The sequence below is a fragment of the Scyliorhinus canicula genome, chromosome 2 (assembly GCF_902713615.1).
Source record: "Scyliorhinus canicula chromosome 2, sScyCan1.1, whole genome shotgun sequence".
NCBI lineage: Eukaryota > Metazoa > Chordata > Chondrichthyes > Carcharhiniformes > Scyliorhinidae > Scyliorhinus > Scyliorhinus canicula.
In genome coordinates, this window is record NC_052147.1 from 42,211,491 (window position 1) to 42,238,455 (window position 26,965).

Consider the following 26,965-nt stretch of genomic DNA (forward strand, 5'->3'; position numbering starts at 1 on the left):
TCCCATTTGAGAGAATCCAGCCCAAAGACTTGCAGGTTGTGCCTGGAATGGGTCTCCCTCCTTTGTTGAAGCAACTCTCTACCCAGAGGACAAGTATCTCTGTGTTTGCTAACTTGATCTGCAAGTGGCTTTTGACCTGTAATTGGTTTTGCTTAATTAGCAATAGAAAAGATTCTGAGAAGTTAAAATTTTTCCTTTTGGGCAGCTCAGTGATAGCAGTTGCCTACACTGCCGAGGATCCGGGTTCGTTCCCAGCCCCGGGTCACTGTTCGTGTGGACTTTGCACATTCTTCCCGTGTCTGCATGGGTCTCACCCCCATAACCTAAAGATGTGCAGAGTTGGTAGATTGACCATTCTAAATTGCCCCTTAATTGAAAAAAATAATAATTGGGTACTCTAAATTTATAAGAAATATGTTTCCTTTTATTGTTAAGAATTTTTAAGTGTTAATTGTAAACGGGCTGGGCCCTAGGGCAACAGGGCGGGGAGGTGCGGGCAAAGTGGTGGACACAGGGGAAGTGAGGGCGTCGCAGGGGAAACATGCAGAAAATATGGTGGGCGCATGGACACGAGGGGAATGACTGCGCATACGTGAGCACATACGGGAGTGACTGCGCTCACACATGTACGTGGGGGAATATCTCTGCGTACGCGTGTACGAGGGGGAGTGGCTGCCCGAATGTACGAGGGGGTGACTGTGCGTACGTACAAGGGGGAGGGTGTCTGCAACTATGCGTACATACAAGGGGGAGGGTGTCTGCCATTGTGCGTACACTGGGGGGGGGGGGGGGGGAGGAGGTGGCTGCACCTGTGCGTACACGAGGGAGAGGGTGCGCGCGTATGCAAACGGGGTGCCTGCACGCATACATGAACGGGAGGGTGTCTGCACGTGTACACGAGGGGAAGGGTGTCTGAAGGCATACATGAGGGGGTCTGCACGGGTGGCAGTCTGCGTGTGTACACGAGGGGAGTGTCTGCGTGCATGTGTGTGAGAGAGATTGAGAGCGAGACACCTAGGCTGGAATTTTCCAGCCTCCCTGTGCACCTGCTGTGGGAGATTTGCCAGCTAAAAGTCCATTGACATTTGGTGGGTGTAAACAATCCTAGCTGTGGGCCAGGATATCCACAACAGAATTGGTAGAAGGCGGGCTAAGTGCATTTGTTGTGCACAGCAGGAAACATTCATAATATATTCTGTATCCCAGGCGATTAACACTGGAGTCTCATATGCAGAAGTTGCTATTGTTCTTTATCCATTTATGCAATATTATATACATACCAGACTAAATGAATCTGGAAAGCAATTTAGTTGATCATGCATATATCCAATTGATCATGAAGGATCGTTGAGGATGTTCCAGAGGGGGAGGGTTAATGAACAGGAATAAAATCAGCCACGGGTGAAGGTAGACAATTAAAGGACCTACAGTCATTATCATAGATGTATTAATATGCATGCACTACTGCTAAGATCTTAGCTTTCTCTTTATGACAACTAATGAATTTCCTAAATTACCCAGACAAATGAGCATAAAATTACATAGAAATTACAACACAGATTTTCACATACACTCATCTACTGCATGTACTAACCAATTTTGAGTATTTAGTCACAAAAGGAATGGTGTTTGCCTTCTAAGTTAATTTTTATTTTAGTTTGCAGTTTTCATTTGAATTTACAAATATGAAATCAATAAATTTACTTTAATGGAATTAGAAACTAATCAGCTGGTGCCAATAGGTGGAAGGATCTACTATTAGATTTTCACTAGGATTTCCTCAAGATGTTGCTGAGCTAAATAAAGACTAAACATCACGTGGTGAAATCTCTGGACTTTTACAAAAACATCTCAGCAGCGTTGGCCCCGCACCTGCGGGAGATGTTCAACGACTCACTGTTGAAGGGGGCCCTGCTGCCCACGCTGGCCCAGGCCTTGATCTCATTCTTCCCAAAAAAGGACAAAGACCCCACAGAGTGTGGATCACACAGACCCATTTCTCTCTTAAATACTGATGTGGAAGTCCTAGTGAAAGCATTAGCGAGGCGACTAGAGAGTTGCCTGCCAGAAGCGATCGCGGAAGATCAGACTGGGTTTGTTAAGGGCAGACAACTAACAGCGAACATCAGACGCCTGCTGAACCTAATAATGACCCCGTCGGCAGAGAGGACGTCAGAGTTGATGGTCTCCTTGGATGCTGAGAAAGCCTTTGTAGAATGGAAGTACCTCATGGAGGTGCTTGAACAGTTTAGGTTTGGAGCACGGTTCAACACGTGGGTGATGCTCCTGTACAGCACCCCTATGGCAAGCATGCGGACGAATGCCACCAGCTCCAAATACTTCCAGCTCCACAGGGGAACAAGGCAGGGGTGCCAGCTATCCCCACTACTGTTCGCACTGGCAATCGAGCCGCTGGCTATTGCCCTTAGATCGACAGATTGGTAGATAGGCATTCGGAGAAGGGGCAGAGAGCATACAGTCTCACTCAATGCAGATGACCTGCTCCTCTATATGTTGACCCCCGAGCCAGCATGGGAAAGATAACCGGACACCTTAGGAAGTTCAGCGCCTTCTCGGATTGTAAACCCTACCTGGGAAAGAGTGAATTTTCCATGTAAACCTTAGAGAGAGGAGCGGGGCTGGAGGAACTGCCAATTAAAGTAACCCAGACCAAGTTCAGGTATCTGGGGATCCAAGTGGCCCACACCTGGAACAGGCTCCATAAATGGAGGCGTTGAAGAGGGACCTGCAAAGATCGGACTCGCTCCCTCTTTCTCTGGCCAGAAGGGTACAGGCAGTCAAATTGAATGTGCTGCCCAAAGTTCCTCTTTGTGTCTAGATCACTCCCGATCTTCATCCCCAAATCCTTCTTCACCAGGGTCGGCAAGTTAATCATGACCTTCGCGGGGGGTGAAGAGTTACGTACCCTAGTATGTTACCTCCACCCACACACACACACATATACACACACTGCAGGAGCCCAGTGGTAGTCGCCACCCTAAGGACATGGAACGGTTTAGGTACCACTTTGAATTTGGTGAGATATCCATAGGGGCCCCCATCTGCAACAATCACGCGGTCACACCGGCAAGGACAGACACCACATTTGGAATGTGCAGGGAGGACAGAGCAACACCGATAGTCGAGGACATGTACATGGACGACAGACTAGCAAAATTGGGGAACTCTCACAGAGGCACTAACGCCCGAAAGGGAACGAGCTTGGGTACCTGCAACTGCGTGACTTTCTCCACAAGGAGACAAAAACATTCCCCCAGAGAACTGGACACACATTTCTGGACACAATGATAGGAATGGACTGGTTAGGAGATGACAAGTGTGGTAACATCTACGGTGACTTATAAAAAAGGTCAGGATCTCACTGGATGGGACCAGACAGAAATGGGGGGAGGAAATTGTTATGGAGATGTGGGGAGGACTCTGGATCAGGGTGCTGCACAGAGTGAACTCCACCTCCTCCTATGCCAGGCTGAGCCTGATACAGCTCAAGGTAGTGCACAGAGCGCACCTTACCAAGATGTGTATGAGTGGGTTCTTCCCAGAGGTGGAGGATAAGTGTAAGCGTTGTCAGGGGGCACAGCCAACTACCCCACATGTCCTGTTCCTGATGCAGTCTCGGGGAGATCTGGATGGCCTTTTTCGAGGCCATGTCCAGGGTGATTGAGGTTGAAGTGGAGCCGTGCCCATCTGTGGCAGTCTTCAGGGTGTCAGAGCACCCAGAGCTCTGGAGAGGGAAGGGGATGGAGGCCTTGGCCTCACTGATCGGCAGGTGGAGACGTCTGCCAGGGTCTTGGACTGGCTCTCTGACCTGGCCAAATTCCCGAGGCTGGAAAAAATAAAATTTGTGATAAAGGGGTCAGATGCGAGACTCCACAGCACTTGGAATAAATTTACAAGCCTCTTCACAGACCTGTTGGCAATCAGCAGGCAATTGGGGATGGAGGGGGTGCAGGGAATGTCGCCTGGAAGGAGGGGAGCTCTCAAAGAACAGAAGGTGTGGGGAGGAGGGAACACAAACCCCTCCCGCACAAGCTGAACCGGGGAAACAAATCAACCCACCCTCCCTCAAAAACTCAAACTCAAGGCGGATGGGGACTCCACCCACCAGTGAAACGAAGACAACTGGCAAGCGAGTGGATGAATTCCAACAATATTTGTAAATATGTGGGTAAAGCTCGGTGCAACTCCTGCGTCATGTGGTAGGAGCCTCATTAAGAACCTGTCAAAATCCTGTCAAAATTATCACTACTGTAAAAATGTAAAGTAGTATTAGGGCCTCAGTCACAGTTATGGTGACAGCGAGGGCGCATGTTTTGTCATTTCTATTTTGCTACTTATTATTACCGTTATATTGTTTATACGCAAAACACGGTTTTTCTAATTCCAAATGTCAATGAAAATATATATTTTTTACTTTTTTAAAAACTCTTTGGACTAAAGCTTGTGACAGCAATGCAAGATTAGCATATTAATTCCAGAAGCCAAATTGAAAAATCCGTAAATGAATATTTCTGTAAAACAACCAGAAAACAAAGCTCAAATGTTTTCCAGGTAAACCAATAATATGTATTGGCTAAATTAATCATTTTGAGCTTTTGTTTATTTCGTGATTGATTTTTCAAAACATTAAATACCAAATTTATAATTCAAATTGGAGTTCGAATTTACGAGCACTTGAAGAAGTGGTCCTCTTCCAAGATTCTGTAGACTCTGAAACAGTTCTTATAGATTGGAGGATATCTAATGCAGCCCAACTATTTAAAAAGGAGGATAAAGAGAAAACGGAATTATAGTCCGGTCAACCGGAAGTTGCTAGTGGGGAGAAAACTAGAATCCATTATCAAAGGTTTTATAGTAGAGCACTTGGAAATCAGTACTAGAATTGGACAGAGTCAGCATGGATTTACGCTCGATAATCTACTTAAATTCTTCAAGGTTGTAACTAGTAGAGTTGATAAGGGGGAGGCAGTAGATGTGGTTTATTTGGACTTTCAGAAGGCTTTCGACAAGAGATTCGTAAGAGATTAGGATTGCGTGTAGTGTATTTAGATGGCTAGAAAATTGATTGACAGAGAAGAAACAAAGAGTAGGAATAAACAGTTCTATTTCCGAATGACAGGCAATGACCGGTTGGGTATCACAGGCATCGGTGGTAGGACCCCAGCTATTCACAATATTATTAATGATTTCGATGAGGGAATTAAATGTAATAACTCCGAGGTAGTATGGGCTGAGGTTAGAAACAGGAAAGGAGAGGTCACCCTGTTGGGAGTTTTCTATAGGCCACCTAATAGTTCTAGGGATGTAGAGGAAAGGATGGCGAAGATGATTCTGGAAAAGAGCGAAAGTAACAGGGTAGTTGTTAAGGAACAAGGAAAACCCAAAAGCTTTCTATAGGTATGTCAGGAATAAAAGAATGACTAGGGCAAGAGTAGGGCCAGTCAAGGACAGTGGTGGGAAGTTGTGTGTGGAGACTGAGGAGATAAGCAAGATACTAAATGAATACTTTTCGTCAGTATTCACTCAGGAAAAAGATAATGTTGTGGAGGAGAATGCTGAGACCCAGGCTATTAGAATAGATGGCATTGAGGTGCGTAGGAAAGAAGTGTTGGCAATTCTGGACAAGGTGAAAATAGATAAGTCCCTGGGGCCTGATGGGATTCATCCTAGGATTCTCTGGGAAGCCAGGGAAGAGATTGCTGAGCCTTTGGCTTTGACTTTTATGTCATCATTGGCTACAGGAATCAGGAATAGTGCCAGAGGACTGGAGGATAGCAAATGTGGTCCCTTTGTTCAAGAAGGGGAGTAGAGATAACCCCAGTAACTATAGGCCGGTGAGCCTCACGTCTGTTGTGGGTAAAGTCTTGGAGAAGATTATAAGAGATACGATTTATAATCATCTAGATAGGAATAATATGATTAGGGATAGTCAGCATGGTTTTGTGAAGGGTAGGTCATGCCTCACAAACCTTATCGAGTTCTTTGAGAAGGTGACTGAACAGGTAGACGAGGGTAGAGCAGTTGATGTGGTGTATATGGATTTCAGTAAAGCGTTTGATAAGGTTCCCCACGGTCGGCTATTGCAGAAAATACGGAGGCTGGGGATTGAAGGTGATTTAGAGATGTGGATCAGAAATTGGCTAGTTGAAAGAAGACAGAGGGTGGTGGTTGACGGCAAATGTTCAGAATGGAGTTCAGTTACGAGTGGCGTACCACAAGGATCTGTTCTGGGGCCATTGCTGTTTATCATTTTTATAAATGACCTAGAGGGCGGCACAGAAGGTTGGTGAATAAATTTGCAGATGACACTAAAGTCGGTGGAGTTGTAGAGTGTGGAAGGATGTTGCAGGTTACAGAGGGACATAGATAAGCTGCAGAGCTGGGCTGAGAGGTGGCAAACGGAGTTTAATGTAGAGAAGTGTGAGGTGATTCACTTTGGAAAGAATAACAGGAATGCGGAATATTTGGCTAATGGTAAAATTCTTGGTAGTGTGGATGAGCAGAGGGATCTCGGTGTCCATGTACATAGATTCCTGAAAGTTGCCACCCAGGTTGATAGGGTTGTGAAGAAGGCCTATGGTGTGTTGGCCTTTATTGGTAGAGGGATTGAGTTCCGGAGCCATGAGGTCATGTTGCAGCTGTACAAAACTCTGGTACGGCCGCATGTGGAGTATTGCGTACAGTTCTGGTCGCCTCATTATAGGAAGGACGTGGAAGCTTTGGAACGGGTGCAGAGGAGATTTACCAGGATGTTGCCTGGTATGGAGGGAAAATCTTATGAGGAAAGGCTGATGGACTTGAGGTTGTTTTCGTTAGAGAGAAGAAGGTTAAGAGGTGACTTAATAGAGGCATACAAAATGATCAGAGGGTTAGATAGGGTGGACAGTGAGAGCCTTCTCCCGCGGATGGAGGTGGCTAGCACGAGGGGACATAAACTTAAATTGAGGGGTAATAGATATAGGACAGAGGCCAGAGGTAGGTTTTTTACGCAAAGAGTGGTGAGGCCGTGGAATGCCCTACCTGCAACAGTAGTGAACTCGCCAACATTGAGGGCATTTAAAAGTTTATTGGATAAGCATATGGATGATAAGGGAATAGTGTAGGTTAGATGGCCTTTAGTTTTTGACTTCCCATGTCGGTGCAACATCGTGGGCCGAAGGGCCTGTACTGCGCTGTATCGTTCTATGTTCTATGTGCTATGTAGCTGGGTGGGAGGGTGAGCTGTAAAGGGGTGCAGAAGTGCTTCAGTGCGATTTGGACAAGTTGGGTGAGTGGACAAATCATGGCAGGTGAAGTATAATGTGGATAAATGAGAGGTTAGCCACTTTGGTAGCAAAAACAGGAAGGTAGATTTTCTGAATGGCTATAAATTGAGAGAGGGGAATGTGCAACAAGACCTGGGTATCCTCGTACACCAATCGCTGAATGCAAGCATGCAGGTGCAGAGGGTGGTAAAGGAGGCAAATGGTAGGTTGACCTGCACAGCAAGAGGATTAGTGTGCAGAAGCAGGGATGTCTTGCTGGAATTATACAAGGCCTTGATGAGGCCACGCCTGGAATAGCGTGTACAGTTTTGTTCTCATTATCTGAGGAAGGATGTGCTTGCTATAGAGAGTGCAGAAAAAGGTTTACCAGACTGATGACTGTGATGGCAGGACTGAGTACAAGGAGCGATCGAGTCAGATAGGATTTATTTCCTGGACTTCAGAAAGAATGAGGGGGGATCTTATAGAAATCTATAAAACTCTAACAGAACAAGATGGGATAGATGCAAGAAGGATGTTCTGTTGGTGAGGGTGTCCACAACCAGGAATCATAGTCTAAGGATACGGGGTAAACCTTAAGACTAAGATGAGAAAAAATTGCTTCACCCAGAGAGTGGCAAGTCTGTGGAATTTGCTACCATGGGAAGCAGTTATGGCCAAAACATTGCATGTTTTCCAGAAGGCGCTAGATACAGCTCTTGGGGCTAAAGGGATCAATGGACACGAGGGGAAAGTGAGAACAGGTTACTGAATTGGGAACTAGTTACTGAACAGCCATGATCATATTGAATCGACTCCTGCTTTTTCTTTGGTTCTATCTATGTCTCATGTTCGAATCAGAGCCTCCGTTATGTTAAAATTTTCATTTACAGTTAACTGCCAATCAGTTATCAAAACTATCAATGCCAGGTCCATGTGTACCACCGTGACTCCAAAGGCCGTTCCTTTTTATATCCAAAAAGAGCTGCTGCAACTGTTTCTACTCTTCAACAGTGTACCCAGTCTGCATCAAAAACAAATCTTTACATGCATCTTCTCCCGTCTATAAAATTCTTCCCCTTGCAACCTAGGTTACCTCGACTACTGTTCCCTGAACTTGAAGTGGAAGAGGTGGACTACGGATATTCGAATATGCATTGAGCCATAGGGAATCTTGTGCATTGCCCATGGACAGAACAGTCGAGTTTAAATTCTAGTCTGATAATTCCCAACATACACTTGCAGAAGGCTTTGTAAGACACTTACAGCACCATCCAGCAGCCGAACCAATGTGAATGGCAGTGGAAATGAAAACTAGCCTACTCTCCAGCTTTTCTGCACATTGAAGGATCAGCAAAGCATTTTATCTTTAGAGACTGCACACATACACACAAGGCTTAAAAATGACTAAGTTTAAATACATTAACAAGTTGCTAATGTTTCAAAGCATTTTTAAATTAAAGATCAATTCATAATCATGAAAGCTTAGTGCAACAAAGCAATTAAAGGAGAAAGAAACTGGGAAATTTCAATTAGTTACTCACCATTCATACTGCATTAACCACATTTTTTGTTCTGCACAATAACGATGTACTTTTCATCAAATGGTTGAATCAGAACAGTTTTTATTGTTTTTCTAGATCTTGGTGAAGTGGCTCTAGTTTTTTTTTTAATGATGTGTGGAAAATTGAGCAAATCAACACTGCATACAGTTGTGTTGGCAGCTGCATCTCTCCATAATAAAGCAGTATGTACTGAGAGCAAAATGATAAGTCTGCGGCAGAACAACATTTTGAAAATTTACATTTAAAATAATATTCAGCACATTGAGTTCTCCTTTAAGGTCTTCATTTCACAGTTCGCAGAGTGTGCATGATAATCCAGTTCCATTTGTCAGTGTAAACAACTAAATTATTTCTTTTCTGGGCCACTAAATAGAGCATTGCCCTAGGGAGAAAGCCAAGATCACCTTATTGAAACATGATTTTTATTTCTGACAAACAGCACCAGTGCCAAGAGATGAAAATGCATGAAGCCTACACAAACCCTAGCTAAAATAATTGTAAGGAGCAGCTGCTATGTGGGGTGAAGAACAGGAAAGAGAGAATCTGATTTAAAACTTGTATATCACCTTTAAAACGTATTTCATTGATGCAAGATCCCATAGAAGCCCTACAGTGCCGAAGGAGGCAATTCGGTCCAATTTGCACTGACCTGATGATTGCTAGGCAAGATAAATTGCTTTCACTTGAAAATTAGAATTATATGCAGCTAAAAAAAAGTTTTGATTGTTTAGGTACTTTAATCATAACCTTTGGACCATTATTAAAAGGAACACAGCCAAAGGTGGTAAAACCATCTCCAATGATGCAACATTTTTCAGGGAAAATCAAATGTATAATTTGAAAGCATAAGCAGAAAGGTACACAGCAGTATTAATTTGTTAATCCCAATTACACTGTTGAGAGGTAAATCATGAGGATCAAAGTTCCAATGCTTCAAAAGAGATCAAGACCTATTTTGATTTCTTCCCAATGATGGTAACACCCTCTTTTTCTGTCAAGCTTACAACAACTGAACTGTAACACCGCTCCAAAAAGTTACTTATTAAACTATGCTGTATTTTACACAACTCCATGAACACAGTATCCAACATTTATTAAGTGTTGTATTCAAAATGATTTCAAATAATTTTACTGTTGTTCAGAGCCAGTTATGTGAACAACTTCCAGTTTCCTACTGAAAAGAACAGTTTCTTAGTACCAGCTGGCAACTTTTAGTGGGGCTGTAGTCTCTTCTGCAATCAATGTTGTTGCTGTTTACCAGTGACCTATGGAAAGCTTCCTTATAAAACTGAAACTACCTAGCACTAGCAACAGCGCCGCTCCCGATAGCTTCAGGGAAATACTCCGGTTCAGGGAAATACTCAGGGAGTCCGGTAATAATAGCTTAATTGAAAATTGGAGGCAGTTTCACCAACATTTCAGGTTGAGGGCAGGGTCAAGGGAAATGCCGATTTGGGGGAACCACAGATTTGAGCCAGGAGGTGGGATGGAAGTTTTCGGAAATGGGAAGAGAAGGGGATTAAGACGCTAAAAGATTTGTTTCTTAGGGGTCGGTTTGCAGAATTGAGGGAGCTGGAAGCGAAGTATGGGAGAAATGTTTAGATACATGCAGGTTCGAGATTTTGCCAGGAAGGAGATACAGAGCTTCCCGGAGGAACCGGCCTCCACATTGCAGGAGGAGGTGCTGATGATAAGGGGACTTGAGAAGGGGGTAGTATCAGTGGTGTATGGAGCTATTTTGGAGGAGGTTAAGGCCCCACTGGAAGGGATCAAAGCAAAGTGGGAGGAAGAGTTGGGAGAGGTTATAGAGGAGGGGGTCTGGTGTGAGGTGCTCCGGAGAGTAAATGCCTCCACCTCATGTGCGAGGTTGGGGCTGATACAGCTGAAGGTGGTATACAGTGTGCACCTCACGAGGGCGAGGATGAGCCGATTCTTTGAAGGAGTAAAAGATGTGTGTGAGCGTTGTGTTGGGGAGCTAATCTTGTTCATATGTTTTGGTCCTGTCCAAAGCTAGAGGACTACCGGAAGGAGGTTTTTAGGATAATTTCCAAGGTGGTGCATGTGAAACTGGACCCGGGTCCCCGGGAAGGTGTCAGACCAGCCAGGGTTGGAAACGGGTGCGGATGCAGATATTGTAGCTTTCACCTCTTGATTGCCCGAAGGCGGATCCTGCTGGGATGGAGAGCAGCCTCTCCACCCTGTGCCCTGGCGTGGCGGGGGGACCTGTTGGAATACTTGACCTTTGAGAAGGTTAAGTTTGAACTGAGGGGAAGTTCGGAGGCGTTCTACAAGTCATGAGCATTTACTATGCACTTTCAAGAACTGGATAACATTGAATATTAGTTGGGGGGGGGGAAGGGGGGCTGTGTATATTAAGGATGAGTATGGGTAATCCCTGATTCCTTTTTGTCATTTGTTTGTGTAAACATGCGGGCTGATGTTTGGGGGTTGGTGGGAGGATGGGATCGTTGTTATTGTTATGGGGATTGACAGATTTGTTGTTGATTGTTGTTTATTGTTGGTGGGTGTAAATTCGGGAGAAAATGTGAAGGAGAATAAAAAAAATTTTTTGTTTTTTTTAAACTGAAACTACATATGACCCCAGCAAGGGGGATAATTTGGGAAGTATTTGACAGGAATTAAGAGGGCCCATTGAAACATTCATGGATCACTATTTGAAACACTGGGTCATCATATGCTGCCAAAATAACAGATCAGTGGTACCTCCCATTATTTATGTGCATATACGTCAGCAACCAGAGGTGCAGGTAGATACATGGAAATGCAAACGTTGCTGTCCAAGACACACCGCTTCACTGTTAGCTTCATGGAAATGCCATTGAAACGCACTGAGCAGCAGATATATACTAAATTTACCACATTCCACATTGAAAATTAACTATTACAAGTGTGATGTCTCATTCCTTCAGGTTTGAATCGACAGGGATATTAAAATATAAAACTTACTTTTCAAAAAACCTTTTTGTTTATCTTTTACTGTATTGATTTTTTTGTACCTGATTGTGATGGAATTCAGAATCTGATTCATATTTTCTACTCTGTCCTAGTATTAATGTCACAATCCTTCAATCTGATCGGTTAGATATTTAGTTGCTTGCCTTGTCCACTCAAATGCCCAGTTTCCCTCATCACAACATTATCAGCTCACAGCAGCTTGCAGACTAAAATATTATCCAAATTAAACGGGCCAGTCTTACTAAAGACAGATACCATTTGGTGCCCTACTACAGCAAATCATGGTCCATTAAAATGCCTCTTTTCTAAGCGAAAGAAACAAGGGTAAATTGGCAATGGTATCAAATTGTTACTTGTTTAGTCTTGCATAGCAATTGCTATGGATGCAATTAGATTACTGCCTAAAAGCTGCCTGTTCCCAATGCAATTGTCAAAATGGAAATGAGTCGTAAAATGCAAGCTTCACATTTACTTTGAAACTAGATTAAACATTTAAATATGTATATTTCAGACAATTTACATCTACATACTTAATATATGCATTGCCTAGAAATAGTTTGTTGAACTCAGTATTCTTAATCCATGAAACAATGAGAAATTTTAAATGTAGATCAGTACAGCCTGACTATTTTGTGTTACAAAAGATTACTGGAGCTTCATTGCACAGCAAAAAAAATAAACATTTGCAATATTTTCATGGATTCAGTTATAAATTATAAACGTATCGCAATGTAATACCAACAAAAACAATAGGAATTAGTTTGTCACCTGGACTTTGTGAAAAACCTTAGAAAAAATGCATTATGCCCATGAGATAATGATATCAGTAATCAATGCAAATGGCAAGATTGACACGAGCAAAAGGCACAAGCTCCACTTTTGTTTTTAGAAACAAATATTTTTAGTCTAAAAGTATTAATGTTAAAAGAAATCTGGTGAAGTAATTATTGTTTGAGAACAAAAAGTGAAAGCAGTGCATATTTAAAAATAAAGCGAAACTAAATTAAATAATCTATTATTGTTTGACACTTGTTCATCCACCAAAATTCATGGCATCAGCAAACACTTGCTGACAATGTATAGGGGTGACACTCATTGGATATTTCACAGCTACTGTAGTAATGACTCAATTTAACCAAAGATCATGTAAGTTCATTGGAAAATCAGTTTTAAATAACTTGAGTTAAGATTTGGATTTAACATTTTAACATTGGTTCAACGGTTTCATAATTTGCTCTAAATTTATCCTTGTACCATTTTATGTATCAGTGAACACAAACAATTAAATCATTGACAATTAAGATTACTATTAAAAGCACTAGACCGTAAATCTATCTCATCATTTATTTGATTGTTACTGAATTTACTAAAATTTGAGAATTGTTGATTGCGAGCATGCTTCCAACACAAATAAAATTGAAACGGTGCAAAGTCATAATTCTATTTTCTTAGTTACAGGAAAAATGAATTTGAAATATTTACCTTTCTAAAGAGAAATCACTCTGCAAAGTATACTCTTCTCACTTTATGTACAGCAATACAAAGGTTTTAAAACAAATAAAATTATGTACTTTTTTAAAAATGTGCCAAAAAGACTACAGTGTTATTAGTTGTATTGAATTTGTAATTTATGATTCAAAAGCTTTCATTTTTGGATGTGACGACACTTATTGTAAATGAAAGTGTTACCACAGTCAGAAAAACTGAAACAACAGCATTTATATACAGCATACATTCATTTAATATACACTAGCAGAATTCACTGGTTTTCTTCTCCAAACTGTGAATTAAAGAAATTGACATCTCACTGAATTCCACTGTAAAAATTGTGGACTGTTCTGGTACACACCAGATCATGAAAACATGCACAAGTTTTTACAGAGATGTACAGTAGTAGTTAATACAGGACATGATAAATATACCCCATGTTTAAAGACATTATACACATTACTCCATTTAAAGAAGCACTTAATCTTAATTAGAAAAAAATTATCCTTTTATAAATGATGCTTTTCATATACAGAGATATATATCTCTATATACACATACATATGTATATATACACATCTATAAATATATATATATATATATATATATATACACACACACACAACCATTTTGATACTTTATATTAGTGAAAGGGAAATATACCCTCATCACAAATTCCATTTGTGAAGGGAAATAAATCAAATGGGATACAATAAATCTGACAGACCACCCCCTAATGTTAATGATAGTAATGGTGGTCCAATGTTTTCTGGAAGTTATGTTGTAATCCCTCCACAATATGGACCTGAAATGGCAGGCCTGGTGAAAGAGATTACACCTTCTCATTTTGTAATTTAAAAAAATATATTTACTACATCTCATGGTTTATTAGTACTCGTGAATAATTTTTAGCATTGCTTCAGGAGCAAGTCGCTGCAGAACAATTGGTATCTATCAATATTTGGACTTAAGTGTCTGTCAAAAGGAAATCATGATTTGGTCAAAAAGCAGCTTTTTGAAAATAATTTATTTGCTCCAAAGAGGAATTGAGTGAACTTCAATTTTCTTTTTATAACTTAGGTCTAAGAGCTCAGACTTACCACTTTACCAGGCCTTGCCCATGTGCAAATAAATCCCTCTTGACAGGCAGTGACTATACAGTCTTCAAGAAATATTAACACAGTCAGTCTTTCATGTGCTATCTTTTTACAGATAAGAGGCTCTAACAGGGGCACATCATCCATTCTAGGGCAGAGAGAGGTTCCCAGAGTCTTGGCTGAGTCCATTTTAGTTTTGGTGACTAGGTTTAGTTTGTCGCTGCTTTTGCTGGAAATGTGACCCATGCTGTGGTTTCGTTTGTGATCCTTCTCATGGTGTCTTTCCTTGCGGTCGTGTAGTGATAAGGTTGCAAATTTACTGACTCCAGAAGCAATTGCGCCATCCATGACACTGCTTTTGTTATTGACATTTGTAACTGCTGAATGCGGAAGGCTATTCGATCTAGGAAGAGGAGGTGGTAAGGAGTTGCTGGGTGTTGTGATGCTGCTGTTGCCATTGCTTCCAGTGCTGGTTGCAACATTTCCAGCTGATGGGCTTGTGGCATTCATCACATTTGTGTGTGTCCGAGCACGTGAAAGAGGTTGATGAGGGAACAGAATATCTTCCGTCAGATCCCATAAACAGAGCTGTGTGTCTTGGCCAACAGAGCCAAACCTATATGTGACACTTACAGGACGACTGTCTGTAGAATTCCTTTTTGACAACCTAGATTGTGTACTATTTGCCCGATCTCTGCCAAAGTGTATTTGGTCTTGGAAGTCCTCATCACTCCCACTGAACTCCATAGGATCATTTTCTTCTACACTAGTGGTATAAGGGTCAAATGCAACAACGCTGACCCATGACTTATGTCCATGTCCCCTGGCTATTACACGACAGTCTATAAAAGACCACACGGTCACCAGATCATCCTCGCCACCTGTTACAATGTATTTTCCATCTGGACTCCAACATACACATAGCAGTCCTCCAAAGTAACTTTTCATTGTACCATGCAACTCCACCGAATCAAAATTAAAAACACGGAGAAATCCATCCTGACTTACACAAGCAAGGTACTTCCCATCAGGAGAGAATGCAAACTCATTCAGGGCCCCCTCTCCAACTGTCCATTTGAGTAAAGGATTTCTTGTAGATTTGCTTTTGCAGGTGTGAACCGCATAATTGTCTCCTTGTTTCAGTGGCTGATAATGTGGTGCTGTGGTACCACAAGAATGTTCCACATTATACAAGTACATATTGCCACTGGAATGAGATACTAAAAACAGGCTTTCTGAACCAGGCACCCATTTTACACAGGTTACTCGGGACTTGTCTATTAACCTCTGTTGAGGAAAAAGATGAACCAATTAATACTTCTGTGCAATATCTTCCAAAAACTGTATTGAAACATGTATAGAATAGTTAACAATGTTAAAACAAAATACATTAAATTTCCCTTTACAGACAATTAAAATGTTATTAAAAACATATAAGCCTACTAAAATATGATTATTATATATTTTGATAACTAAAACAATGATACTATTGAATGTTGGATATAAAGGACCTAAATGACCAAATCTAAATACATATGACAATCATACATGCTGGGTTAGTCATTTTGATCTTTAATAAATCAAACTACAAACACAGTTGGTCATTGTGTTAGGTTTTATGAATGAGTCACTGAAGCAACGTAAATAGTGTAACTTCAGATCATTGATGTCTTCTGGCTAACAATCCAACTTTTAAAAAATAAATTTAGGGTACCCAATTATTTTTTCCAATTAAGGGGCAATTTAGCGTGGCCAATCTACCTATCCTGCACATCTTTTGGGTTGTGGGGGTGAAACCCACGCAGACACGGGGAGAATGTGCAAACTCCTCACGGACAGTGACCCAGAGCCGGGATTCGAACCCGGGTCCTCAGTGCCATAGGCAGCAATGCTAACCACTGTGCCACCGTGCTGCCCTACTAACAATCCAACTTGGGAATAGTGAGTTAGGCAAAAAAAAGAGTTTGGTTCATGTCTAATTAATAGTCTTCCATCTCACACGTTGCATATTCCCCACTATAGCTACAGCCTGGATTTTTCTGTACAAATAATCATTAGGCCATCAGTACCAGCTGTTATAACTATAAAACTGATTGCAACTTCTAGCATTCATACAAATAGAAAATGTTAAAATAGAAATTCGAACGCTGCTGTGCGATAACCCTGTTCCTCCTAATGTAATCGATACAGAGATCATGGTGTGAATTTAGGCTATTTACCCACTGTTCTCACACTAAATATGGACGAAAAAACTAGGGCGTGTTCAATCAAAAGTAACTGAACTTTTAACGAATGTAGTACAGGATAATTGCTAAATAACCTCTGACCCTGAAAAAATAATTTTAAAAGTGTGGAGTCTCATTCCCACAGAAGAAAATTAATGTTGAAATCTTTAAATAGTTTTTCTGTTCTTTATGTCTTTAATTTAATCCAATCTTTATTTCAATTCATGTTCAATGATTTAAGTACATATTATATTTTAAAGTTTTTTTTAAACAACCATTATTGTAATCTGCATATCTCAGCAAGAATTCTTCATTCCAACTGGTTGACAAGCTTCTGTGCTGCTTTCCCTGTTCACAGACGCCATGTATCCCCTTTAGTGGGTGAAATCTAAACAGGTACTGGATGAGTGAAGACTCCACACAAGCTCATTAAAGGTCTGTGGGTAACTGTACACAGGGTGAAGAATAAAAATTGTTCCCTAATCAGTCACAGTAAAATTCAGACCATTGCCTTCAGTATCCCACTACTTTGTTAATGATGTTAAAGCATATTTAAGAATCGTAGAACAGTTACAGCACAGCAGGAGGCCATTTGGTCCACCATCGGCAACTTGGCTAGTCCCATTCCCATGCCTATTCCCTGAAAATCTTCTCTCATTAGGTAATTATCCAATTCCCTTTTGGAAGCCACAGCTGAATCTGCCGTCATCACACTCTGGCTGTGCATGCCAGATCCTAATCGCTTGTTGCATAGAAAAGCTTTTCTTAATGTTGCCTCTGGTACTTTGCTAATGCTTTAAATTGGTGCCCTATGGTTGTCTTCCATCAATGGGAACAGTTTCTCCCTAACTACTGTCCAGGCCCCTCATGATCCTGAATGCCTCGATCAGATCTCCTCTCAACCTTCCACTATGTCGTAGTTTAACCTCTCTGCATCTGACTAAATTGCTTTAATATATGTTTTTTGATAAAAGCAAAGCATTCCAACTGCACAATTCCAACAGCAGTTTAATTAATGTCTTCCATCTCTTGATCAATTAAAGCTATAACATTAAAAAATCCATTGACATTCGAAGAAGATAATTTTTGCAGAGGCTTCAAATCCAGTATCACAAATTTGGATGGTGCCAAATATTCATCTGATTTCATAAATATTTAAAGGAAGATGAAAATCTGTTACCTTTCCATACCAACACTAAATTATGCTTCAGAAGTCAGTATACCCCTGACATTAACTAACAATTTCAGGTCAAGAATATATCAACTGGGGAAATTTCTCAAGGTACGGCTCCCTTCCTTTTTTCAAGTATGCTCCAAGGTATACTTCCAAGTATGCCTCCAAGGAAGAAGAATAAAGAGATTAAGGGTTATGGTGTTCGGGCCGGAAAGTGGAGCTGAGTCCACAAACGATCAACCATGATTTCATTGAATGGAGGAGCAGGCTTGAGGGGCCAGATGGCCTACTCCTGTCCTAGTTCTTATGTTCTTATACATGAATCTTTCATTATTATCCCTCAACGTGATGGTCTTTGGGGAAAGCAGGTCTTCAATAGCCGTTTTCTGTATTTACTTCTGATTGTGTGCGCATGTGTGTGAGTACACGCTCTCGCCGGTAAAAGAGGAAATGTAAATGTCGCCACAGTCTCAGAGGACCATAGGCTACTCCCCCCTTTGACAGGTGACTGGTGGTGATTTAACTTGAGAGTCAGCACACCTCAGGCGAGGGGCAAGTTTGAGAAGGTGGGAACTGCATAAATATCCTCAACAGGAATTGAACCCGCGCTGTTGCCGTTGCTCCCCATCACGAACCAGTCGTCCAGTCAACTGAAGTAACTGACCCCTCTTTCTCATTCATATGCTATTCTGTACTTCTCTTTCACAAAATGGTTCATAGGATATTGAATATATTGTCAGTGCAAATGTTATAAAGAAAGGGAATAAGCAACATTTTCATCTCTACTTTGATACTTTGCTGGTACAGATTTAACCTGTTAACTTCCCAACATGCTCCCTTTGGGCAGCATGGTAGCACAGTGGATAGCATTGTGACTTCACAGCGCCAGGGTCCCAGGTTTGATTCCCTGCTGGGTCACTGTCTCCGGAGTCTGCACGTTCTCCCCGTGTCTGCATGGGTTTCCTCCGGTTTCCTCCCATAGTCCAAAGATGTGCAGGTTAGGTGGTTTGGCCATGCTAAATTGCCCTTATTTTCCAAAAACGTTTATGAGGTTTATTGGGCTATGGGAATAGGGTGGAAGTGCAGGCTTAAGCGGGTCGGTGCAGATTCGATGGGCCGAATGCCCTCCTTCTGCACTGTATGTTCTATGTAATCTATGTAACAGATCCAATGTCATTCAGTTGTAGTTTTATACTTGCAGTCATGCTTTTCTCACTATGAAGTCCTGGCAAGATTTTGCTTTAAAAAAAAAGAGACTCTGAAAGCAAGACTGAACATTTAAAATAGTTCCAGGCAACTACAGTGAAGGAGATCCAATATCTTGGGCAGATATGGTTGCTTTGGTGATTTGACAAAGTACAACTAAATAAACTAATGGATGATTGATCAGGGTGGTAGTCAAAATTGCCTTCCTTCACTTCTGGGGAGATGGAAATGGAAATAATCAAAATAGGAATGCAAGATACCACTAAAAGGAAAGGTGCATTTTATACCCCCAAGCCAAAATCTTTCATCTTTCAGTAGGGAATATACTTTGAAAACCTGGCCGACTGGATTGGCCAATTTAAATTAGCAACTCCTAATGACAAAGGTACAGCACAGAACCAAATCTGAGCTGCAGAGCTATGCCAGAATTCAATATCACCTAGCCAACATTGGGAAAGTAGGTTTGGTACAAGGCTTTGGTAGTAGTATTCCGAAGTGTACCATCCATAATATAATTTTAAAAATCTGGGAACTTCATAGCCTTAAATGAACTGTCGTGAAACAGAAAAAACTTCAACCCACACTTGGTATTAAAAAAACATGTCCAAAATACTTGGAAACTGTGCCCTGATTCATCTTCATAATTCTTGTCTTGTTCCAGAACAAAATTGTCACTGCAAAATCCATCAGATGTCTGGTGAAAAAAGGTGTGATGAACCATGTGATAAATGTACTGGTCTTACCCTTTCACAAGTTAGAACTTTACTCATGAAATTCTGCAATAGTAGCAAGTATAAAATACAAAAAATAGCATTATCATTAGTACGCAGAAAGTACAGGACCAGAAAAGATAATGCAATCTTTGATTGGTGCTAAAAATCAACACCTCACAGTAACACATTTGTACAAATTTATGGCTGCATCTCAATTTCTTTTCCCATATCATCTGTTTCCTTGGGTGATCCATTCCATTTTTTCCACTAGCAGCTGCAAAATACTTTTAAAGAACTAACTTGTGCAATTCCCCATTCTAAACATAAATCTTTGTCTTATATTTGAGGTTGCGCCAGAATTAAGAATAGGAGGACTACATTTGGCCCCTCAAACCTATTCTGCTACTCAATGAAATCATGGCTGATCTGCAAAAACCAGCCTTTGCCCCATATCCCTTAATACCGTAACAAAAAACGATCAAACTTGGTCAAAGGTTGTAGAGGGAAGACACAAAAGTAGACTTGAGGCTATTAAACGGTGGAAGTAGTTTATATCCTACATGTTATTCGTAGTCTCTTGAAAAATGTAAAGAAATCATCCCTTAACCATCTAGAATTCTAGGGAATTCAACCCTACAAGCATACAAAGTAGAAGCAGGTAAATCAGCCCCTCAAGTCTGTTCCACCATATAATGGTGGACATGGTGGTTAGCATAAATGCTTCACAGCTCCAGGGTCCCAGGTTCGGTTCCCGGCTGGATCACTGTCTGTGCGGAGTCTGCACGTCCTCCCAGTGTGTGCGTGGGTTTCCTCCGGGTGCTCCAGTTTCCTCCCACAGTCCAAAGATGTGCGGGTTAGGTGGATTGGCCATGCTAAATTGCCCGTAGTGTCCTTAAAAAAAGGGTACGGTTGGGGGGGTTGTTGGGTTACGGGTATAGGGTGGATACTTGGGGTTTGAGTAGGGTGATCATTGCTCGGCACAACATCGAGGGCCGAAGGGCCTGTTCTGTGCTGTTCTACAATAGCCTAAATACTTTCTTGACTTCTCTCGATAACCTTTGACTCCCTTGCTAATCAATAATCTATCTAACTCAGCATTAAAATATTCAATGGCTCTGTCTCCAATACTCTGTGGGGAAAGAATTCCACATACTAATGACCTGCTGAGAGAAAGAAATTCTCTTCTCTACCATAAATAGGAGACCATTTATTTTAATTGTATCCCTTCGATCTAGCATCTTTCACAAGGGGAAGCATCCTCTTGGCATCAACTCTGTCAAGTCCCTTCAGAATCTTCTATGTTTCAATAAGATCGTCTCTCATTCTTCTAAACTCCAATGGATACATGCACAACCTGTCCAATCTTATGGAATGGCACAGCAGGTTTGAACGGCTGAGTCGCCTACTCCTTCGCCTAATGTTTACCAAACAGGGCCTCTTGTCTACTATCACTATGTTGTTAATCATAACAACTGAACTCACCCTTCCTTCTCCAAAATCTTTTCAAGCCCGTCAGAGATGTCCCTCACCCTGGCACCAACTAAGAAAATAACATTCCATGTTGATCTTGCTTGCAAAGAATGCTATATGTCTCTTAATTACTGAATTCATTGCAACTCCCATGTTATGTTTCCCCTCCTCCTGCTCCAGATTACCATAACTCAAATTCTAGCCGTCCTTCCAACAATCTTTCCTTATCCTCAAACTGAGCAACTATTTCTGCGCATCCTCATTTTCTATCCCACCCGAGGTCCCGTTTCTCTGCACCTTATCCGACACACCAATTCTGCTCTGAACATACACCTCTCTATAAAGTGTGACTAAGAACTGAAGCAAACTGTTCAGATACTTGCATCCCTCGCTTGTGTTGGAGTGCCTGCAACCCACATCCAGCTCAATCACGCTCAGCTGGAGAGATTTGAGGTGAAGACACAGTAAATGTGTTCACTTGAGACAGTCTCGCTGACAAATCTGCACATATTGTAATCCAGTCACACAGCCTGCTCTGTCAAATCTTAATCTATCTTATTTATACCTACCTATTAGTTTGTTATATTATCTACTTTATAGTTTGCCTTTTTTTATTTTCTACACACTAACAACACATAGAAACACATAAAATAGAAGCAGGAGGCCACTTGGCCCTTCGAGCCTGCTGTGCCATTCATTATGATGGCTAATCATCAAGTTCAATAAATACCCTGATCCTGCCTTCTCCCCACATCCCTTTAGCCCATAAAGCTATATCTAATTCCTTCTTGAAATTACAAAGGTTTTGGCCTCAACTATTTTCTGTGATTACACGAAGCATTAAAAAATTGGACCAAACCTTTAAATACTTACTACCTCGCGCCTACACGCACCAACCAGGACAAATGCTGGAGGCAAAAAGAAACACCTTCATCCACGTTGCTCAGAATTCTCACTCTCCCTAGTCTCCCAAATTTTACAAGAGCAATATACTGTGGGTGCTGAAATCTGAAATAAAAACAGAAACTGCTGGAAATACTCCGCAGGTCTGGCTACATCTGATTCCACTGCCGAACACAATTTCCTCCCCTCAACTTTCAGGTTTCTGAAAGGGACCGTTCCTTCTGTCGCACTGGCCAGTCCTCAATCATCTCCAGCAAATGCCTCCACTTTTCACAGCACCTTCCCATGCAAGCGCAGGAGATGCTTTTGCCTCCTTCCTTCACATTAGTCAAGATTCCAAACACTCCTTGCAGGTGAAACAACAATTTACTTGTACTTCTTTCAATTTAGTAATGTAATCACCTCAGGAGACAGACTGGTGTCATCTGCAGACCTAGTTAACAGCCTTGCTTCAAATCATATGTATCCACTACAGCCGTTTCCTTCTGAAACCCTTTGAGTGATCTCTTTCCATAATGACATTGTTCCATTCACAGCAGCCTTTTGCTTTTCTGGTTTAGTAATTTTCCATCCACTTCAAGCTTTTTACCTTAAGTGCATTATTGAATGCACTTGCGCAGTAGCAATGTTCCAAAGTTGTGCAATCACATCGAGAGAATTCCTTCTGTCAATAATGTCCATCATCCCCTTTTATTAATTTCTCTTGCCGGACAATATCCCTTTTTGGAGTCATTTACCTATTTTCCAATCCAAACGTACTACTTCAGTTTCTAATAAGGCCAAAAGATAGTTGCATTGATGCTACCAATTTTGTTGGCTACTTTCGGTATCCTCATGAAATCCATCAAGGCCTAACCTCATCTTCAACAGTTCCAGAGTAACCACCTCATCAGAAATTTCCATTTATTTTAGGGCTTCCTCTGTTCAATTATTGATATTGTGAGACTGCCCAAAGTGTCCTAATGTGAACATAGAAAAATTAATTTAGTAGTCTGGAGCCAGGAACCAGAATGGATAGATAGTAAGCTGGCTTAAAAAAAATAGGGGTTGAAGGTAGCTCCTCAGATTGGCAAAACGTCTGAAGTGGTGTGCCATAAGGATCAGTGCTTGGACCACTGTCATTCCTATTTACATCAACAATTTGGAAGTTTAATTTCAAATATTACCGGTGAGACCAAATTGAGGACTGCAGTTAATATAGAGAAGCCCTGCAACAAAATATAGGAAGTAATAAACTTGCAAAATAGATGCGTAATTGGCAGGTGACAAGATAGATAAATGTGAGCGAGTACATTTTGGTAAAATAAGGAAGCTATACAGTCCTTGAAAAATAAATGTCTCAGCGGCATAGAGGAATGGAGAGATCTGGGGACACAGATTGATAAAGCCTCAAAGAGTAAACAAAACATTCTGCTTAGACTTTCTGAAGAGGTAACAAAGAGGGTTGATGAGGGTAATGTGGTTGACTGGTGTACTTGAACTTCCAAAAGATATTTGATACGTGGCACATGGCAGGTTTGTCAGCAGCTCATGGAATAAAACGAACAGTGGCAGCATGAACACAACATTGGCTATGTGACAGAAAACAGTAGGACTGAATTGGGGTTTTTTTGGACCAGAAGGATACAGTGGAATTCTCCAGAGGTTAGTATTAGGTTTATTTTTTTTTCATTTTTTACATTAATTTATGGGATGTAGGCATCACTGGTTAGGCCAGCATTTATTACCCATCCTTTGCTTCCCCCGAGAAGGTGGCGGTGAGCTGCGTTCTTGAACCACTGCAGTCCCTGATGTGTACGCAGAAACAGAAAGACCTGGTGGTATAGGTGCACATATCAATGAAGGCAGCAGGGCAGATTAATCTCAGGCAGAAGGCACAGAACATTCAGCCAAAACAGTCCAGGCTGATGTTTATGCTCTACTTGAGCCTCCTTCCATCTTTCCTGAACTAAATTTGCTATCGTAACCATCTATTGCCTTCTCCCTCGAATCTTATTTGGCTTCCCCTCAAATCTATCAAAAGTTGTAGAGGGAAGACACCCCCTGCCCCTGCCCAACCAAGAAAGTCCCAGCCTGTCAATTCGTTCCTGATATGAATACCCATACATTTCTGGTACAATCCTTGTAAACCTCTGCACCCTCCATTGCCTCTATATCCTTTTTTATATTATGATGAGTATGCATGCAGCATTCTTAAGTACAGTCTGCCCAAGTTTCAATACAGGTTTAGTATAACTTCCCTACTTTTTAATTCATTGGTTAATAAAATGGTTAATAAGGCATATGGGAGGCTTCCGGTGGCGACAATGCGGAGCTAAGCCGCACATTCGGCAGCTCCCGCTGAAAATGGACTTTGGGGCTCTTTTCAAAGCCCCCTACAGAGCTGTGTCGGCAAAGCCCGACGTGGGAAGAGGACAGGAGTCGACCCCTACGGTCCTATGGTCCGGACCAAGAGTAGGGTAAGGAGAAAACCGGAGAAAGCACCCCTGAAAAAGCGGGGGAAGGAAGACAAAATGGCGGCCGGCAGAGACCCGGAGGACTGGAGGCAATGGGCTCAGGAGCAGCAGGCGACTCTGCTGCGCTGCTTCCAGGAGCTTAAGTTGGAGATGCTGGAGTCGCTGAAGGTAACCACCAGGGAGCTGATGGAGACCCAGACAGCCCAGGGGGCTGCGATCTGGGAGCTGCAGCAGCAGGCCTCCGAAAGGGAGGATGAGGCCGTGACCGTGGCGGGGAAGGTGGAGATGCACGAGGCGCTCCATAAAAGATGGCAGGAGCGGTTCGAGGAGCTGGACAACCGGTCAAGGAGGAAGAATTTGCGGATCCTGGGCCGCACGGAGGGGCTGGAGGGGTCGGACCTGGCGGCCTATGTGGCGGTTATGTTAAACTCGCTGATGGGGGCTGGGTCCTTCCAGGGGCCCCTGGAGCTAGAGGGGGCCCACAGAATTCTGGCTAGGAGGACTAACCCGAACGAGCCACCGCGGGCGGTGCTGGTGCGGTTTCATCGGTTCGTGGATCGTGAGTGTGTGATCCGCTGGGCCAAGAAGGAGCGGAGCAGCAAGTGGGAGAACACGGAGGTGCGGATCTTCCAGGACTGGAGTGCAGAGGTGGCGAGGCGGAGGGCCGGGTTTAACCGGACGAAGGCGGTGCTCCATGGACGGAGTGTGAAGTTCGGCATGTTGCAGCCGGCGCATCTGTGGGTCACCTATAAGGATTGGCACCATTATTTTGAGTCCCCGGAGGAGGCGTGGGCCTTTGTGCAGGCCGAGAAATTGGACTCAAACGGAGGGTCTAAGATGGGGGATGCTGTATAATACTGTATTTGTATTTTCTTGGTTTAATATATGATGTGGGTTGGCCTTAGGGTGGGTGGGGTGATGTCGATTTTTCTTTTCTGTATGGGTTTTTCTGTAGGGGTCTGGTGGACGGGTTCGGGCAGGGGGGTAAACGGGGAGTTCGGGGAGCTGGTGGGGGGGACTGACAATGGGAGTAGCCCTGGAGGAGGGGGGACCGGGCAGGGCGAAAGCACGGGCTTTCTGCGGGTTTCCCGCGCTGGGAGATGGTGGGGGCGGGGTCGGGGCTGAGAAGCGCGGGTCGTTGCTGGCTGTTTTCTTTTCCCCCGCGCAAGAGCCGGGGGGAGGGGGGGGGGGGGGGAGGACCCATTGACGGGCACGATGGAGGAGGGGTAGTCCCACGTGGGGAGGGGTCGGAGGTAGGGCGGGAGTCGCCGGGGTCAGCAGAAGTTAGCTGGCACACGGGAGTGCTATGGAGGGAGGGGCGTGGCTAGGAGGGGTCCTAGCCTTGGGGGGGGGGGGTTAACCGGGTTGTTGCTGAAACGGTCAGGAAGGAGCTGGAGGACGCAGGGGGTGCTGGAGGGGGAGGGAGTTGCCGCCGTGGGAAACTGGCAGAGCGGGGGACGCTGGCTAGTGGTGGGCAAGGGATGGGGTATGGCTAATCGGCAGGGGAGGGGGGCAGAGAGCCCTCTGATCCGGCTGATAACCTGGAATGTGAGGGGGCTGAATGGGCCGGTCAAACAGGCGTATTTGCGCACCTGAAGGGGCTGAAGGCGGATGTGGCCATGCTCCAGGAGACACACCGGAGAGTGGTGGACCAGGTTCGGCTGAGGATGGGGTGGGTGGGCCAAGTATTTCACTCAGGGCTGGATGAGAAGAGTAGGGGGGTGGCGATCCTGGTGGGGAAGAGGGTGTCATTTGAGGCGTTAAATGAGGTGGCTGACAGTGGCGGGAGATATGTGATGGTGAGTGGTAAGCTGCAGGGGGAGCGGGTGGTGTTGGTGAATGTTTACGCCCCAAATTGGGACGATGCGGGTTTATGCGGCGTATGTTGGGCCGCATTCCGGACCTGGAGGTGGGGGGCCTGATCATGGGGGGGGGACTTCAACACGGTACTGGATCCCCCATTGGATCGATCCAAGTCCCGGACGGGTAGGAGGCCGGCGACGGCTAAGGTGTTGAGGAAATTTATGGACCAGATGGGGAGAGGGGGGGGGGGGGGGGGGGGGGGGGGGTGGTGGATCCCTGGAGGTTTGCGAGGCCAAGGGCCAGGGAGTACTCGTTTTTCTCCCACGTACATAAGGCCTACTCGAGGATTGATTTTTTTTTGTCCTGAGCAGGGGGTTGGTTTCGAGGGTGGAGGATGTGGAATACTCCGCCATTGCCATCTCAGATCATGCCCCACACTGGGTGGACCTTGGGCTGGGGGAAGAGAGGGACCAACGTCCGTTCTGGCGCTTGGAGGTGGGGCTGCTGGCAGATGAGGAGGTGGCCGAGAGGGTTCGGGGGTGTATAGAGAGGTACCTTGAGGCCAATGACAACGGGGAGGTCCGAATGGGGACGGTCTGGGAAGCATTGAAGGCGGTGATGAGG

At 43.4% G+C, this 26,965-nt stretch overlaps 1 protein-coding gene across 5 annotated transcripts in view; it reads right to left on the reverse strand.

Moving 5' to 3' along the window:
* wdr20a (WD repeat domain 20a) overlaps positions 1–26,965 on the reverse strand; it is a 143,675-nt gene that overhangs the window by 28,740 nt on the left and 87,970 nt on the right. For 2 of the 5 annotated variants that reach the window (XM_038776660.1, XM_038776635.1), the window contains one exon: positions 14,395–15,678. The exons of 1 other annotated variant lie outside the window; for it this stretch is intronic. In XM_038776660.1, the coding sequence (XP_038632588.1) occupies positions 14,395–15,591 (1,197 nt within the window). In that variant the 5' untranslated portion in view covers positions 15,592–15,678. Of the gene's footprint in view, positions 1–8,809; positions 9,490–13,288; positions 13,330–14,394; positions 15,679–26,965 lie in introns of all 5 variants that reach the window. 2 more of the 5 variants (XR_005457919.1, XM_038776645.1) reach the window with 2 other exon arrangements.